This window comes from Myotis daubentonii, chromosome 3 (assembly GCF_963259705.1).
Source record: "Myotis daubentonii chromosome 3, mMyoDau2.1, whole genome shotgun sequence".
Lineage (NCBI taxonomy): Eukaryota > Metazoa > Chordata > Mammalia > Chiroptera > Vespertilionidae > Myotis > Myotis daubentonii.
In genome coordinates, this window is record NC_081842.1 from 42,770,157 (window position 1) to 42,789,045 (window position 18,889).

Sequence of the window (18,889 nt, forward strand, 5' to 3'; positions counted from 1 at the left end):
AGAGGGATGGGTAGTAATCATTCTGAATGATTAAATCCAGCTTTCAGGACTAGATTACATGAGTTTCCCACACCTGCTCTGTAACTACTGTGCACAGTTTGAGAATTAGGATAACTGTTGGTAGTGACACTGAGCACTATTTTCAGTTATTTTGGCTGAGTTGCAGAATAAGGAAGCATTATAGCTTGTAACATGGAACCTTGTGATTTAAAGGATCAGAGGAAGTTATTTGAATTTAACAAGTTACTGATTCGGTCTTTATTTTTTCTAACTTAGGGCACATTTTTAGTTGGCCAGCCATCACCCCAGACATCTGGAAAACAGCTGACTACTGGGTCAGTGGTCCAAGGTACACTGGGAGTCAGCACATCTTCCGCTCAAGGACAACAAACATTGAAAGTCATCTCTGGACAAAAAACCACTTTGTTTACCCAGGTAAATACACACACACACACACACACACACAAATACATGGTGATTATGGCATTTATTTACAAATTTACACCTTATTCTTTGCACAAAGAAATTAAGGTTACATGAGAAAATGAACAATAAAGTAGTATAGAAAAAATAAGAATAAAATCTTGAGATTTGGGAAAACATATGTAGAATGAGAAGGTAAAGCTTGAGTTATTTAGATCTACAAATAGTAATGTCCTATATAGTTAATAAAATTTGCCAAACCAGAGCAAGAAGCATTATCAGTCATAAAGATTACACTATTTGTGAGAGAGGAAAACTAACCACATAATATTTCCTAGAAGAAACAAACATTTTCTTGACATTTCATTCTAATATTTCTCTGGAGGGACTTCATGCAGGAGATGCTAAATACTGAGAGATGATTTCAGCCACACTGTCCACACAGGAAGTGAACGCTGCAGGGAGTTTAGTGCACGTTTCCACAGCACTTTTTAATATAAGCCAAAAAGATCATCATTCTTTTTAATTTTAGTCATTTTTGTGACTATGAAATGATACTCAGGGTGTAAGACTCTAATGCAAATTGTGCTGTGGCTGCTGCTCCTGGATTCTAATCATGGCTCCTTCAGTTATTAGCTGTGTGACCCTGGTAGTCATTGAAATGATCTCTCATTTTTAAAGTGGGACTAAAATCTACCCTATAAAGTTTATGAAAAGATTAAATGATATAAGATAAGTAAATGACATATGTAATGACATAGTATGCTCACAGAGACTGAAAAATGGTATGATTTGTAGGATGCATTAATCTGGGGCACAAAGCAATCATTTAGACCAGGGGTCAGCAGATTACACCCAAAGCTTCCTATTTTTATAAATAACATTTTATTCGGACATAGCCACACCCATTTAATGCTATAGAAGTAGAGTTGAGGAGTTGCAACAGAGATCTTACGGCCTGACATGCTCACTCATGCTGTTGCTGAACCTTGTTTTAAACTGTTAAAAGTATAAGTTGTTGAATGATTCTCCAGGACTAAATGCTAATCCTGTACTAGCCTAAAGAACCATTAATTTACCCATTTAAATCTGGCCCTCTCAGTTCAATTTTCATGTTTAAAGATTATATTTAAGAGCACTTTGGACTCAATTATTTTAATAAGAAATGGCCTGGTGTCTCTGAAGACATTGCTGCCAAATAGTAGCTTGCAATTGCATTCATTTTCTTGTTCTATATTAGGGGTAAAGGAACGTTTGTAGGTACAAGGTCATAAACTTGAGAATTTGCACAAACACTTCCCATAGTTTTCATCAGCAAGAGTTTCTTGGACATGCTCTAATTCTGCAGGCATCTGTAAGTAAGGAATGAATTGTGCCTGTTAACCAGGGCAATATTATTACTTCAACCCATTTTGTTTTTGCAGGCAGCCCCTGGGGGACAGGCCTCTCTAATGAAAATATCTGATGGAACATTGAAGTCTGTGCCAGCCACCTCACAACTCTCAAAGCCTGGAACCACCATGCTGAGAGTAGCAGGAGGGGTTATCACAACTGCCACTTCGCCAGCTGTGGCCCTCTCAGCAAATGGTCCTGCACAACAGGTGAGAATTAGCATGAACATACAAAATCATAATGAAACATAAAAGCACTAAAAACCCAAGATACTCAGCAGGCACACAAGTGGGCCATATTACTCTTTTTAAAAATGGAAATGTAATTTACATGTCCTAAAATTCACCATCTTTAAGTGTACAATTTAGTAATTTAGATTATGTCCCCAAGGTTGTGCAACCATTGCCATCTAATTCTACGAACATTTTTTCCATCCTGAAAAATAATGCTCTGTACCCAGTAGCAATCAATAGACATTTGTGTTGTGTCTACCTTTTGACTACAATGTGTAATGCTGCCATAAACGTTTTGTACACGTTTTTGTATAATATATTTTTATTTCTCTTGGCTGTATACCTAGGAAAGGAATTGCTAGGTCATCTAGTAACTATGTTTAAGTTTTTAAGGAACTGCCAAACTTTTCCAAGCGGCTGCACCATTTTACATTTCATCAGCAATGTATGAGGATTCTGGTTTTTCCACATCCTTGCTGACACTTGTTCATACTCATTTTTTAAAATTATAGCCAGTCTAGTGGGTGTGAACTAGTAATTCATTGTGGTTTTAATTTGCATCTCCCTGTAGCTAATGATATTGAGTATCTTTTCTTGTGGGTTTTTTGTGTTGTTTTTTTTAAGATTTGTGTACCTTTAGAGAAATGTCTATTCAGATCCTTTGCCCATTATTTAATTGAGTTATTTATTATCTTTTCCTTATTGGTTTAGATATACAATGTGGCAGATCCATAAAATTGAATATGATTCAGCTATAAATAGGAATGAAATCTTTTATAAATGTGGTCACCCTGTGATACCGCCTCATTTAAAAAATTTCCTGGCCCATGAAATCTAGAAATGTAGGAACCACCAAACTAGAGAAGCAGTCTTTCTAAATGGCATTACATTTAATAAGTAGGCAATAATAGCTAGTAGATAATATTTATTGAGTATGCTGCATGGCCGTCACTGTTCTCCATAAGTTACTGCTTTCTTTTGTATTTCTGTTATATCTGGCCCTGCGGATGAGCAGTCAGAAGGAACAGCTCCCAGTTCATCATCCACTGTAGGTTCCATAATGAAAACTGCTGGGCAGCAGCAAGTGTGTGTGAGCCAGGCCACCATGGGAACCTGCAAGGCTGCTGCTCCCTCTGTCATCAGTGCCACGTCCCTGGTGTCCACACCTAACCCCATCTCCGGGAAGGCTACAGTGTCAGGTCAGTTGTATCATAATGATATTATTTCTCCCTTCCTTCTTTGGCTATAATATTTTTGCAAGGTCTTAAACAATATTTTTATAATTTAATCCTCTCCCAAGGATATTTTTTTATTGATTTTAGTGAGAGGTGGGGGAGAGAGAGAAAGAAACATGGATTGGTTGCCTCCTGAACATACCTCAGCCGGGGACAAACCTGCAAACTGGGTGTTTGCCCTCACTGGGAATTAAACCAGCAACCTTTCAGTGCACTGGACAACGCTCAACCATCTGAGCCGCACTGATTTTTTTTATTGTATTTATTCACTAGAGGCCCGATGCACAAAATTCATGCAAGAGTAGGCCTTCCTTGCCCCAGCTGCCAGCACCAGCATCCCTCTGGCACCTGGGACCTGGGCATCCCTCACAACCCCGGCTTCATCCGGAAGGTTATCTGGGAGGACGTCCGTTCTAGTTAGTATATTACGCTTTTATTATTATAGATTTGTTTGTTTATTTTTGTTAATCCTCACCCAAGGATATTTTTCCAATTTTTTTTTTTTAATGGGAGAGGGAAAGACAGAGAGAAACATCGATGTGAGAGAAACACATCGATTGGTTGCCTCCTGCACAAGCCATGACCAGGGCCTGGGCCAGAGAGGGGCCTGCAACCAATGTACATGCCTTGACCGGAATCGAACCTGGGACCTTTTGATCCGCAAGCCCATACTTTATCCACTGAGCCAAACCAGCTAGGGCCACACTGATTTTTAAGTAAGTAATTTAATGATTTTTAAATGCCATAATAAAATCTTAGCCATCTGGAGCTTTATTGGGTATTTTAGCTGCTTTCATAGTGTAATTTTGTTACCAAGTACCAATTTTTTTTAAATCAGTTTTAAATGGAACTCATAAAATATCATACATCTCTTTGCTTTTACAAACAAAACATATAAATTAGCTTCACTGACTCTTTAACATTAGTTATTGTGTTGGGTAGTATTAGGGTGATATGCTTGAGGTCTGACAAGATGAATGATATATTTTTGACACTGAAGGGCGCCAGAAAAGTGTGCCTTTTGCTCTGTTGGGTAACATAGCGCATATATCTGGGAGCCTTATTTCAAATAACTTGCATATGCACAGGTTGCGGGACTGTGTAGGAGGGGGTTGATGGATGTTTCTCTCTCATCGATGTTTCTGTAATCTCTATCCCTTTCCCTTCCTCTCTCTTTAAAATAAAAAAAAATAAAAAACTTGCTTCAGTTTCCTGATAATAATACCTGCCTCATAAAGTTGAGAGGATTGGATGAGTTAATTTATTAATGCATGTCTGGCATGTAGTAAGTAGCTAGTCTACACTAATAAAAGACAAAGATGCTAATTGACTGTACCTTTGCTATGCCCTAAGCCACGCCCACCAGCCAATCGGAGCAACTATATGAAAATTAACCCAACCAAGATGGCGGCCGGCAGCCACAGAGCTGGAGCAAGCAGGAGGCTTGGTTGCCCGGGCGATGGAGGAAGCCAAGCTTCCTGCCAGCCCTGAGCCCGCTGTGGCCTCCACTCATGGCAACAAAGTTTGAATTATAGAAGACAAATAAATCCCAGATACCTGCTTCCAGCCAGCCTCCACTGGGAGCTTGGGTGGCTGGGGGCTGTGGCCAGCCTGCAAACAGCCATCAGCCCCTCACCCAGACTGGCCAGGCACCCCAGCAGGAGCCCCCACCCTGAAGGGGTTGTGGCTAGCCTGCAAACAGCCATCAGCCCCTCACCCAGGCTGGCCAGGCACTCCTATATAATAAAAGGGTAATATGCAAATTGACCCTAACAGCAGAACGACTGGGAATGACTGGTCACTATGACACACACTAACCACCAGGGGGCAGACGCTCAATGCAGGAGTTGCTCCCTGGTGGTCAGTGCACTCCCACAGGGGAAGCTCTGCTCAGCCACAAGCCAGGCTGATGGCTGCCAGTACAGCGGTGGTGGTGGGAGCCTCTCCCGCCTCCTCAGCAGCACTAAGGATGTCCAACTGCAGCTTAGGCCTGTTCCCTGCTGGCAAGTGGACATCCCCCAAGGGCTCCTGGGCTGCCAGAGGGATGTCTGACTGCCAGCTTAGGCCCAATCCCCCCAGGGAACGGGCCTAAGCCAGCAGGTGGTCATCTCCCAAGGGGTCCCAGACTGTGAGAGGGCACAGGCCAGGATGAGGGACTCCCCCTGAGTGCACAAATTTTTGTGCACCGGGCCTCTAGCCCTATATAATAAAAGCCTAATATGCTGAGTCTGGTTGTCCGGTTGTGTGTTCAACCAATCAAAGCATAATATGCTAATGATATGCTAAGGCTGCTCCACAGCTTGCTATGATGTTCACTGACCACCAGGGGCCAGACACTGACCAGGTTAGCTTGCTGAGCTCCTGATAGAGATGGGCCAGACACTCCCTGGAGCCCTCTCGCGGTCCCTCTCTGGCTGGCCAACCTCCCGCATCCCTCCCCAGCTCTGATTGTGCACAGGTGGGTCCCTCGGCCTGGCCTGTGCCTTCTCGCAATCCAGAACCCCTCGGGGAATGTCAGAGAGCCAAGCCAAGGGACCCCACTGTTGCAGGAATTTGTGCACTGGGCCTCTAGTCCTATATAATAAAAGGGTAATATGCAAATAGACTGGTCACTATGATGTGCACTGACCACCAGGGGGGCAGACATTCAATGCAGGAGCTGCCCCCTGGTGGTCTGTGCGCTCCCACAGGGGAAGCATCACTCAGCCACAAGCTCTGCAGCAGCGCTAAGGACGGCTTACTTCTGTCAGTCAGAATCCTCCGAGGGCTCCCAGACTGCAAAAGGGTACAGGCCAGGGTGAGGAACCCCCCACCCCCTACATGCACAAATGTCATGCACCTGGCCTCTAGTATATAAATAATTGCTGCTATTATCATTTTCAGTGTCAGCATTGTTGTTAATCCACATTTCCTTATCCACAATTCTAAAATTCAAAAGCTGTGAAAACCAAAGGTTTGTTTTTTACTTTCATAACTAATTTTAGGGTGAAATCTAACCTCCATTGATAGGCTATTTATACTACTTAATATGGATATTTGTATTTTGCTGAAGAAATATTAATGTATTTTATTGCATTGTGCTGTCCTAGATACCAGGGGCTGATGTAGTTTGCAGCGTTGTCTCAGACTTGAGAGAGATCAGTTTTCTTTTTTTCTACAGTCTAATCCAGATGCTTTTCTAAAATACTATAAAAATGTCACAGCAATGTCAAACTGTTATAAAAGTTTCTGAACACTCTTAATTTCCATAGTAATATAACAGATTAATGTCTTATTGTAGATTGACAACTGTGTACCAATTGGCACTGATAAACAGAAAAAACTGAGTATCACTTAATCATGCATAAACGCACACACACACCTTAATCCCTTTGGATAAAAGATTGAGGATATTGTTGTTCTTATTATAATCATTGTCATCGCTACATTCTGTACATGACTCTAAACCAAGCCCCATGTCTTGTTTGCTTTGGGGTCGTTAGAGGAGACCAGAAGATTAAGGCTAATCCGTTTATCCATGACTTCCACCTCCCAGTTGAAAGTGATCAAGTCCTATCTAGTATAAGGAGTGCTCTGCTTTACTAACTGTTTGGAGGCACGTGTCATTACCAGAGTAGATACTGTAAGAATTGAATGCCCACCCCTTTTCTAAGTTTTTAGCATGCAGTAAATGAAGTCTCCCTGCCTTTAAGTTCTAGTTTCATAAGATGCTGTGATGAAACTTTCTGAATATTATTTTCATAACAGAATCAAAGTATTTCCTACTGACCAGTAACTTTTTAATTACATTTTGTGTGCATTATAAACTAGTTTGAACAGGTCAGTCACCAGTGGGACTGGAGCAGAGTGGGCAAGGGAAAGAGCACTAGAGATGAAGTCAGGGTGATGGGGCCAAATCACTAGGGCCTCTGTAGCTCATTCTAAGAACTTTGATTTTTACTCCAAGGGAAGCCACTGATGGGTTTTAAGCTAAAGGGTAACATGATCTGCCTTATCTTTTAACAGGATCACTGGCTGCAGCCTTTAGACTAAACTATGGGGCCCAAAGTGGAAGCAGGGAGCGGACCAAGAAGTAGGCACTAAGAAAGAAAAGAAAAGTCAATGATGTACCAGGGAAACCCGGCAACATTAGACTAAAAGGAGTTCCAGAAAGAAAAGAGAAAATAGTGGGAAGGAAATGATCCGAAAAATGAAACAATTTAGCCCAGAATTGAAGGGCACGAACTTCCAGGTTCAAAAGTCACAATGAACGAAAGATGGCTCACGTCAAGGCACAATTTGTTCATGAAATCACAACACCAGGGACAAAGAGAAGATCTTAAGAGCTGTCAGACAAAGAAAAGTTCAGAAATTACATATCATTGGCTTTTCAGTAGCAATGCCGGAAGCTAGAATTCAGCTTTTCAAAATTCTAGGGGGAAATTACTTACAGTTTAGAATTCTGTAGTCAGCCCAAACAATACTGAGTGTGAGGGTTGCCAGTGTATGTCCTATGAACCCTGTCTCAAGACATGACTAAAATACAAGTTTTATCAGAGTGAGGAGTTGTAGACCAAAATAGAGGAAGAAAACAGAATCCAACATGGAAGGCAGAGGGGACTCCAGAGTAACGGTGGAGGATATCCCCGGGATGAGAGCTTTGCCGCAGGCCTAGGAAGCAACATCCAAATTGAAGCAGATCAGCGAGCTCCAGGAAGGACATCTCTTATAAAATGGAACTGTAAATTATTTAGATTTGACTATGTGGAGAGCTGTATTAAAGGGTGGTTTGCAGCAATCTTGAAGAAGTGAAGACTTAGATGTTAAAAGAGAATTAAACAAATGAGAAGGAGGAAATTATTAAGCCCAGAAAATAAAATGGGATCATAGTATCGTGGTATTCTTTGCATCGATGGAGAATAATATTTGAGTATTAAGAAAGAAAGGGTATAAGTACCTTAATGTGCTTACGTCTTAATAGTCAGTATGTAACATTAAAATGTTACATCAAAATGAATCAAGACCTACAATATACACATTCTTTTAAAAAATACTGAAATAAATATTAAAAGAAACGACCAAAAGGGTTAAAAGTGGGTGCTACTGCCCTGCCTGGTTTGGCTCAGTGGATAGAGCATCGGCCTGCGGACTGAAGGGTCCTGGGTTCAATTCCAGTCAAGGCCACATGCCGGGGTTGCGGGCTCGATCCCCAGTGGGGGACGTGCAGCAGGCAGCCAATCAATGAATCTCTCATCATTGATGTTTCTTTCTCTCCCTCTTCCTTCCTCTCTGAAATCAATAAAAAATGTATTAAAAAAAAAAAATTGGATGCTGCCCTAACCAATTTGGCTCAGTGGATAGAGTGTCGGCCTGCGGACTGAAAGGTCCCAGATTCAATTCTGGTCAAGGGCATGTACCTTGGTTGCGAGCACATCCCCAGCAGGAGGCAGCTGATTGATGTTTCTCTCTCATCGATGTATCTAACTCTATTCCTCTCCCTTCCTCTCTGTAAAAAAATCAATAAAAAAATATATATGTATATATATTTTTTAAGTGTATGCTACTGAGGAGCTAGACAGTGCTAGGGAGGTGGAGCAAAGGATGACTATTTTTAGTTAAAAGCGTGTTAGCACTTTTTTTTTGCAACTGATAAGCATGTAATATTTAATAAAAAAGAATTTAAAAAACATGAAAATAGCCTGGCTGGTGTTGCTCAGTGGTTGAGCGTCAACACAAGTACCAGGAGGTCATGGTTCGATTCCTGGTCAGAGCACATGCCTGGGTTGTAGATCAATCCCTTCCTCTCTCTGAAATAAAAATATATTTTTTTATAAAATGAAAATATCAGGTCATTGTTTTACTCTCCGGTGGCATGTCTCAAGAAGTACTTGTAACGATTGGTTTAACATTCATCTATTGCAAAAAAAGATTTTCTTTTTTTATTTAAGGCTTTCTTCTAGAAAGTACTTCAGGTATTCCTTTCCTTAAAGCAACTGCTTTCCACTCGCTAAACTATCTTTAGCTGCTGATGCTGTTTGTTTTGTTTTTTTTAATTAAATCTTTAGTGTTCAGATTATTACAGTTGTTCCTCTTTTTCCCCCCCATAACTCCCCTCCACCCGGTTCCCACCCCACTCTCTGTCCTTCCTCTCCCTGCACTGTCCTCATCCATAGGTGTACGATTTTTGTCCAGTCTCTTCCCGCACCCCCGACACCCCTTTCCCCCCAAGAATAGTCAGTCCACTCCCTTTCTATGACCCTGATTCTATTATAATCACCAGTTCATTCTGTTCATCAGATTATTTATTCACTTGATTTTTAGATTCACTTGTTGATAGATGCATGTTTGTTGTTCATAATTTGTATCTTTACCTTTTTCTTCTTCTTCCTCTTCTTAAAGGATACCTTTCAGCATTTCATATAATACTGGTTTGGTGGTGATGAACTCCTTTAGCTTTTTCTTTACCAGTGAAGCTCTATATCTGACCTTCAATTCTGGATGATAGCTTTGCTGGGTAAAGTAATCTTGGTTGTAGGTTCTTGGTATTCATCACTTCGAATATTTCTTGCCACTCCCTTTTGGCCTGCATAGTTTCTGTTGAGAAATCAGCTGACAGTCATATGGGTACTCCCTTGTAGGTAACTGAGTTTCTTTCTCTTGCTGCTTTTAAGTTCTCTCTTTGTCTTTTGCTCTTGGCATTTTAATTGTGATGTGTCTTGGTGTGATCCTCTTTGGATTCCTTTTGTTTGGGGTTCTCTGCACTTCCTGGACTTGTAAGTCTATTTCTTTCACCAGGTAGGGGAAGTTTTATGTCATTATTTCTTCAAATAGGTTTTCAATATCTTGCTCTCTCTCTTCTTCTACGACCCCCATAATTTGGATGTTGGTATGCTTGAAGTTGTCCCAGAGGCTCCTTACACTATCTTCGTATTTTCGGATTCTTTTTTCTTTTTGTTTTTCTGGTTGGGTGTTTTTTGCTTCTTTGTACTTCAAATCTTTGACTTGATTCTTGGGATCCTCTGGTCTGCTGTTGGAACTCTGTATAATATTCTTTATTTCACTCAGTGAATGCTTAATTTCTAGTTGGTCCTTTTTCATAACCTCGAGGGTCTCACTAGATTTCTTGAGAGTCTCACTAAATTTATCGGTGGCTTCTAGAAAATTCTTGAAAAACCTTATAAGTCTGGTTTTGAACTCTATATCCAGTAGTTTGCTTTCCTCCATTTCTGTCATTTGTGACCTGTTTCTTTGTCTCCACATTTTTTATGCTTCTCTGTGTTGATAGAGTGGCTTTCTGTGTTAGGTGTCCTATAGGGCCCAGTGGCTCAGCCTCCCCAATTACCTGAGGTGGACACTCTTGGTGCACCCCTTTGTGGGCTTGTGCACAGTCTTGTTGTAGTTAAGCCTTGATTGTTGTAGGTATCACTGGGGGGAATTGACCTCCAGGCCAATTGGCTGTGAGAATCAGCTGTGTCTACAGTGGGAGAACTTCTGTGCTGGAGACACCCTTATGGGGCAAGATTGCTTCAGTGGGGCTTTAGTGCTCACTGAGTCTTCCCCCTGAGTGTGACCCTTATGGATCTGAGGAGTTGTAATCTGGATGGTCCCACTCTGACCACTGGGTACACAGGCTCTTGAATCTCTAAGGAGGTGCCAATTTAGCCTCTGCCTGAGGCTACCCAGCAGGAGCTATGGAAAGATCTGCAGATTCCTCTTCTTTGTTTGGGGTTTGGAGGTGCCCAGATGAGGCCCAGCTGTGAAGCAGTGCAAGCTGCTGTGGGGCCTTGGGCCTTCTTTTGGAAGTTCTGGGTCTCTCTGACCCAGCTGCAGTTTGTTAGGTAATTTTCAGATTGCAAAGGGCCAGGCCTTTGATATGCAAAAGCCTCTGCGAACAGCTTGGGTGGGTCGGGGTCTCAGGGGATCAACAGGGTGGAGCAAGCAGCTATGGTTGCTCCTCAGTCCTACCCTAAGAGGCCTCCCAGGTCTCAGTGTCCCGGTAATCGCTGCAAGCACCTCTGAGAGAAAGCCGCTCTCGAGTTCCGACCGATGCCAGACAGTCCAGTTTCTCCCCGTATGAGTCTGGGTCCCCAGAGACTCGCCCGGAACTGGAGTTCAGAGCAGTTGGGAGCTTGAGACTCCCTCCCAATTGAAAAAGACAACCATGTTCTCAGTTGCCAGCCCTTTCCACATGCACCTCCATACCTCTGCACTTTACTTCTGCACCTCCTCTGAGTCTCAATGTGCTTTTCTCTTTCCTTCTAGTTGTAGAATTTCCACTCAGCCAGCCTTCCTGTGGTTCTGGATGATGTCCGTTTTGTCTTTTAGTTGTATTTTTGAAGTAGTTGTGCGAGGCAGCAATTTCCGGTGTTTTCCTATGCCGCCATTTTGGTTTCTCTGCTGATGCTGTTTTAAGTAATGACATTATAACAGGGGTTTGTGTTGTACCTGTTGTGCTCTCTCACAGCAACGCCCTTTGTATTTTACTGGCCCTCTGAATGCCGAGCACAGTTCTGTAGTGGAAATGGGAATGTGGAAACAACCTTTAAAGGAAAGTCGGGGAGGATGACCCTTTCTAAAATGCCAAGTTGAGAGTCTCTGGTGTTTGACACATAGAGGCTGCACAGAGATAGGTGCTTGTAAGGGACAGCAAGTAGACAGAGTGAAGTATCAACACACAGGGATGGTATGAGGGGATGCAGGTCAGTTGGGACCAGATGAAAATGGACTCTGAATGCTTTGAAACTAATTTTGGAAACATTCTCTAGGCAGTCAGGAGTCAGAGAAGATTTTTAATGGCAGAAAAATGGCAGGTATCTAAATCAAAATAGAAATTTTATATCCCGATTTGTACGTATTACAGCTATATACAAAATAAATTGTCATAGAAAACAAGCATGGAAAAGAACTCTCAAAATGTTCAATACTGGTTGTCTCTGTAGAAGAACTTTAGGTGACTTTTTCTTTTCTATTCTGCTTTTCCAAAAATTTCTGTATTTGTGATTGTGAGGTAAAAATAAATCATTATCATCACACCATTGTTTCATTGTGAAATCTGGCACATCCATGGCCTCATGCTTCCAGCTCTTTGTTTATTGAAAGGGTGAGTGTCCTAAGAACTTCCTCTTGTGAGAAAATATAAATGCTCACGAGGGCAGGAACTTCAAGGAAGCATCTGATCTTCAGCTTGGCCCTGTCTTCCAACTTATTTTAGGATTGCTAAAGATTCACTCCAGTCAATCCAATCCCCAGCAGGCGGTCCTGACCATCCCCAGCCAGCTCAAACCACTCAGTGTAAATACATCTGGAGGTGTGCAGACTATACTGATGCCTGTGAATAAAGGTAAGTCCTTCAGCAGGGCTGTCCTACTGTGGTTGTCTGCAGGTCTGTCGTGGGGGAAGTCCATGTTCTCTCAGGTGGTGACTGCTCCCCCTTGCACAGCCTGCCTTTGGCCGTCACCTGCTCCCTGGCACCTTGAGCTCTAGAGCAGCAGCACCAACCTTTCGGACCTCGCGGACCACCAGTGATCCATGGACCACCGATTGGTGACCGCTGTTTTAGAGCACTAACTCTAGGACTGACCATACAACCCAGGGGGCCCGTGGCTTCTAATAGCTGCCCATTTCTAAAGTTGAATAGAGGAGGAGCACTGTAAGCATTTATGAGACTTTATAAATGGATTTTTATTTTCTTAATGACAAACTCCTATTTCCACAGTTGATGGATATGACTCAGTTACCCTAGTACTAATAGTAAACAGCCTGCCTTGTCAAAATCACTATTAAAAAGGACCTTCATTTCAGTTGCACTGTGATTGTCTTGTGCTATTAGTCTAAATTGGGCTCTCATCTGTTAGATCATCCTCATTATACAATAATTCCTATATTTCTTATATCCTCCCCTTCCCTTTCTTGCCTTTAGTGGTTCAGTCGTTTTCTGCCAACAAATCACCTACCATCCTGCCAGTAGCCGCCCCCACTGCAGTTGTCCCCAGCTCTGCTCCAGCAGCTGTTACAAAAGGTATGTAGTTTCTCACAGTATATCTGCCCTCAGGTTTTATGCAAGACATTAATGAGCCCCTTGGGTCTACAACCCAAATATTTTTCAGCATCTGTGGATCAGCCACCTCAAAAATGCTTACTGCTTACATGTAGACTTGACATTGAGGGAAGCATAGAGATGTAGCATCATTTCTGCCCTTCAAGAACGTGTAATCATGTTGAAGAGAGTTGACTGAGAGATAGTAAGTAATGAGTGATAAATGCAGGATAAATGGATTCTGGAATGTTTCAGTCTAGGACAGGGGTGGGCAACCTTTTTGTGAGTGCGTGCCAAAACCAGCAAAATCTCTGACTCAAAATTCTTCTGCGTGCCAACCCTAATTTTTTTGAGAACATGTTACACCTACTTGATATCTCTTAAGGTGTTCATATGTGAAGAACCTTGAAGAAATAATAAAATTCATTTGAGCGACAAAAACACAGTATATGATGATGAAAAATACATTTATTTTTTAATGTATACATGTACACTGATAGTCCTACAGAAAACTTTGACTCCGTTTGATATTATCAGTGGGACTTTTGCTGCTGCATCACTGATAACAGAGATTTTACATCAGGTTTATATTTCGTGACCTTCAGAGATATGCACGAGCTACTACTTTCATCCGTCAGGCTACTCCTATTATGAGACTTAACAAAATTCATCACTGAGAACAAAGCGTATGTGGATGAAACCAAAACACTGGTCGGATCTAGGAAGGCAGGGAGAGTTAAGACAGAGGCATAGAAATTGCTCTTCCCCTCTCTCGTCAATCCATGTCTATGGTCTTTAAGATAACTTTTTATGTAAAATTACTTATTTATCTAAGATGCACCTACACTGAATTTATCTGAAAAATTAAAAAGTCAGTATTAAGAAAAAAATTGTAAATGGAAGATTATAAGAGAGGGTTTCGCGTGCCAGCAAAAGTTACTGACGTGCCATGTTTGGCACGTGTGCCAGGAGTTGCCCACCCTTGGTCTAGGATGTCTGATCAGGGTTGGTGGGTGTGGAGGGGGATAGGACTTTGTATGGACATGGATTGTCGCCTGGATTTTAAAAGAGTGAAGACTTTGTAGCTGTGGAGAGTCAGGAGCATGCCGGACTAAGGGGACGGTAGAGACAGACCCACAAGACCCAAGCAACAGTTCTTCCCTTGTCTGCTGACTGTGATGACAGGCGCCATCTCAGGCCCCCGCCGTGTCCCTACCACAGCTGCTGCAGCACTTCCCTCACTGGGTTTCCACGAAGGGCTTTTGTTTCTGCCTGCACGTGTCCTTCCGTCATTGCTCCCTAACAGCTCTCTCTTTGTTGCTCTTCCCTTGTAGTGAAGACTGAACCAGAAACTCCTGGGCCAAGCTGCCTCACTCAGGAGGGTCAGACAGCAGTGAAAACAGAAGAGAGTTCTGAGCTGGGGAACTATGCTATTAAGTAATTATTTCTGTCCTTGCTAAGGGAGTTGTGCTCTGGATGTTTTTCTGAAACATTTAAAAAACCATGCCTGGGACAGTTGAGTGTGTGTAGAGTTGTGGGTGTGTATTGTTAAGCCCCTTGCCGGGTGGAGACCTGTCCGTGTGGTGATCAAGTATTGATGCACAGCTCCCGAGTCTCCATTTTGCACATTGATGGGCCTGAGGCATCACCTTACCTGTTGTCTCCGGAGCCTCAGGTGGAATTACAGACCTCCCTCCAGCGCTTGCCAGCATGTATATACTTTGCACATGATGTAATTACTCGGGTGTGTACACATTTTTTGTCAAAGTACCCACGTACCTGCCTAAATAGCTGCCTTTTCATGGGCCATACGCACTCATTCCATCTAAAAACACTTCATGCCCTGGACGGTGTTGGTCAGTGGTTGGAGCATCAGCCCATGCACCAAAGAGTCGATTCTGTGTCAAGGGCACGTACCTGGGTTTGGCAGGTTTGGTCCCTGGCCCTGGTTGGGGCTTGTGGGGGAAGAGGCAACCAATCGATGTGTATCTCACATTGATGTTTCTCTTCCCTCTCTCCCCCCCACCCCCAAAATCAATGAAAAAAATATCCTCAGGTGAGGATTAACAAACAAACCAAAAAAACTTCATATGATTTTCCAGTTTCCAAATTTGTGCCCATCTCTGACCACATATTTTGATGTATCTCAGGCTGCTGGGGACAGTAGAAAATTAGCCGTTTTCACACGATAGACAGCTTTTGAACTGGAATAACATTAAGACAGGCATTTTTATTACAGGGTTTTTTGCTCTAATGGCAGTCACCATGCAAAAAGGTTCTGTGGCTATTTACAAATATAAGTAAAATAATGTCTACTGTTTGCATAATTTGCCATTCCTGGGGTCTCATCTGTTTATTTAATCTGATGTTTTCTTTGTAAGTATAGAATGATCTCCTTTTATAGAGAAGGGTGTCTATGGAAGGAAAGACTGCCTGTATAATTAGTTTAAGCTTTAACTCCCTCAGAAAGGGGGAATAAGTATATAAATTTATGTGTATATATGGCTAGAAACTGTTATATGCATTTACAACCTCAATTTTCTTTTCTCCTTCTCAGGATAGACCATTTAGAGACTATCCAGCAACTCTTAACGGCAGTAGTAAAGAAGATCCCATTAATCACTGCAAAAAGTAAGACACTTATACTAAATATATGGGTGCATTTTTTAAAAGCTGTGAACTGCTTGGGATATTGAGTCAACTTAATCACTTGTACTGTAATTCATACTGCAGTGGTTATCTTAGAGGTTTGGCTACAGCTATAGCTCATTTACAGGGTTTTAGAATTCATAGTATCTTGGTCAACTAGTTAGTCTTTTACTGTCTTTAGTGTTTGACCTGCAAGAGGAATTTTTCACACTTTTTGTATATAAATCATTAATGTGTTATGTATATCATTAAAGCTGCATTCGTTTTTAATATTTATTTATAAGGAAAGAAATTAACATTTGCCTACAGTGTGCCAGACTCTGCAGGCTCATTGCATTTACTGTCTTATTTAATCAGTCTCTTGTGGGCTGTCATCTCTGTTTACAGATGAGAAAATCAAGGGTAGTAAAATTAAGTAACTGCAGAAGGTCACTAGCCGTGGGTGGTGAAGTAGGCTACAGCCCCAGTTCTGTTTGACTCCAAGGCCTCTCATCCTCCCTCCTCCACTCACTGTCGCTGCGAAATGCATGATTGTCTGCCCTGTTGCTGCCGTTGTTGGCCAGACTGAAGCTGGCTTCTCAGCACAGGTGTTCTGACAGTAGCAGCCTCTTCTGAGGGCAGGCTGCCTGTGATACTTGGGCAAGATCACCCTGAACATGTAGAGGGAAGGGATGGAGCACATGAGCGTACTATATTCATGCAAGTATGAGAATGGTAGGCCGAGTTCAGACTGCCCTGCTCATTTTACTCCCAACGGTAATAACAAAGGAAGTATCTTTTTTCCTTGGTTGAAGTTTAAGGGGTCATTTTGAGGCAGTTCAAAGAATACTTCCAATAACATGTTCCTAGCCCAGCAGAAAAAATCACTCAAAAATCTTTTTTTAAAAATTTAGGTACAAATGCCTCAGGGTATTAGAGCTGGAAGGCAGTTCAGAACCATCTCTCCCAGCAGTCTCGTCCTCCAGATGAGAATACTGGAGCCCAGAGAGGTGACGTCAGGTCCCCGCCCACGAAGTTAAGGGCACGGCCAGAGCCAGGTCTCGGGTCGTCTGGCTCCTGGAGGAGTTTTATTTCCACTTGTTTTAATAGCTTCAGCCAGTGGATTACCTTTCTCTACCAGAGAAGGGTGCTGTTTTGAGTGCGCACAAAGGAGATGCCTTCTCTTAAGGAGAAGCATCTGAACTTGCCCGGTAAGGAACATACTTCAATGAGGAAGTCTAAAGAAACTTTGGGACATGCTTCCAACAAATAAGGCTTGAATTAAATCATGGTTTTATTCAGAGTTTGCTGGATCTGTGCCTTCTAGGTGAAGATGCCAGCTGTTTCTCTGCCAAGTCTGTGCAGCAGTATTATGGCTGGAACATCGGAAAGAGGAGAGCCGCCGAGGTAACCCATGTCTACCGTGTGCATTCTGCCCGCTTCCACAAGGCTTGTCTTATGGACCAGTGATAAAATGTGAAGCATATTTTGTTAATATTTGGTGATAGAATCTTTTCCTCAGTTACATATCTCGTTCTTCAAGACTTGTAGCTAGCCTTTGAAAGGTCCATTTTCTTTTTTTGCATTGGTAAACACTTTTACAAAATTCTTTAATGAATTTCAGTATATTAAAATTCAATCAAGTGTTTATTGAGTACCTCCAGTGCGGCAGCTACTATGCCAGACAGTGGGGTTATGAGGAAACGGTGTACAAATTATGCTTGGGAGCAATGAGAAGGTCCTTGCAAAGGGTTTGGGGGAGGTTGGAGGAGAGGAAGTGGGAGATAATAGGTTGAGACCAGGTGAAATGCCTTGTAGGCCAACTTACACTGAGGAGAGCCATTTTATTTTATAAGCACTAGGTAGAAGTTCTTTCCCCCTTTTTTTAAATTGAGGATTAACACAATCAGATTGTTTTCTTTAGAAAAAAATGATTCTAACAAGTTCGCAGGGTGATTTACAATTGGGTGATTTGTTTGAACAGTACTAAGTTGAAGAATTTGGTTATGATTCAAAAAAAAATTTTTTTAAGTGGCAAAGAGCAATGACAATGCGAAAGGTCTTACAAGAAATACTGGAGAAGAACCCAAGATTTCACCACCTGACGCCCCTGAAAACCAAGCACATTGCCCACTGGTGTCGCTGCCACGGCTACACCCCACCTGATCCCGAGAGCCTGAGGAGCGACGGAGACTCCATTGAGGACGTGCTGACGCAGATCGACAGCGAGCCAGGTCAGCCTTCAGGGGAGCAGCCTGGGGCCTGTCCCCTTAGCACACGCTCATCTCTTCCAACCCCTGCCGTTTACACAGGACTCCACGAGCTACCGTGGAGAACAGGAGCCTTTGCTCACTTCTAACCCTGTGACTCTGCCCTCCCCTAACACAGCCCCTGTACAACTATTTATGCCCAAGTGCCTTGTCCCACCAGCAGTGTTGTCCCAGGTCATACAATAGGCACACTGTGTGTTCAGGAGTCTCCTCCTCAGCACCATTTCTTCTCGGAAGACTGTGCTAATCCACCTCCTTTCTTCCAGGCAGAAGTGACCTCTTCCTTTGTGACCTTATAACCCTCCTAGACGGGTCCGATCTCCCTCAATCTGGGGACACTGCCTTATCTGTCACTTCACCTGCGGACTTGGCTAGGAAATGTACCACCCAGCGTTGGGAGGACGTACAGACGTAAACAACTAACAGTGTTGCAGATAAAATGAATTGTTTTATGATAAAAACATAAGCAGCTGTGTTGTTGTGGGGTGAGGGATTAGTGCCTAAAAGATATATTGGGAGAATATTTTGAGTTTCACCTTAAAGAGTAAGAAAGGTTGCCTGACTGGTGTGGCTCAGCGGTTGAGTGTCAACCTATGAACCAGGAGGTCACAGTTTATTCCCGGTCAGGGCACATGCCCGATCCCCAGTGGAGGGCATGCAGGAGGCAGCCAATCAATGATTCTCTTTCATCAT

At 42.6% G+C, this 18,889-nt stretch overlaps 1 protein-coding gene across 10 annotated transcripts in view; it reads left to right on the forward strand.

Moving 5' to 3' along the window:
- YEATS2 (YEATS domain containing 2) overlaps positions 1–18,889 on the forward strand; it is a 103,625-nt gene that overhangs the window by 78,229 nt on the left and 6,507 nt on the right. For 6 of the 10 annotated variants that reach the window (XM_059687177.1, XM_059687176.1, XM_059687175.1 and 3 more), the window contains 9 exons: positions 277–435; positions 1,848–2,024; positions 3,061–3,247; positions 12,474–12,602; positions 13,182–13,280; positions 14,633–14,735; positions 15,856–15,929; positions 17,254–17,333; positions 17,959–18,160. In XM_059687177.1, coding sequence (XP_059543160.1) covers positions 277–435; positions 1,848–2,024; positions 3,061–3,247; positions 12,474–12,602; positions 13,182–13,280; positions 14,633–14,735; positions 15,856–15,929; positions 17,254–17,333; positions 17,959–18,160 — 1,210 coding nt within the window. The remainder of the gene's footprint in view (positions 1–276; positions 436–1,847; positions 2,025–3,060; positions 3,248–12,473; positions 12,603–13,181; positions 13,281–14,632; positions 14,736–15,855; positions 15,930–17,253; positions 17,334–17,958; positions 18,161–18,889) is intronic. The other 4 variants (XM_059687169.1, XM_059687171.1, XM_059687173.1 and 1 more) reach the window with 1 other exon arrangement.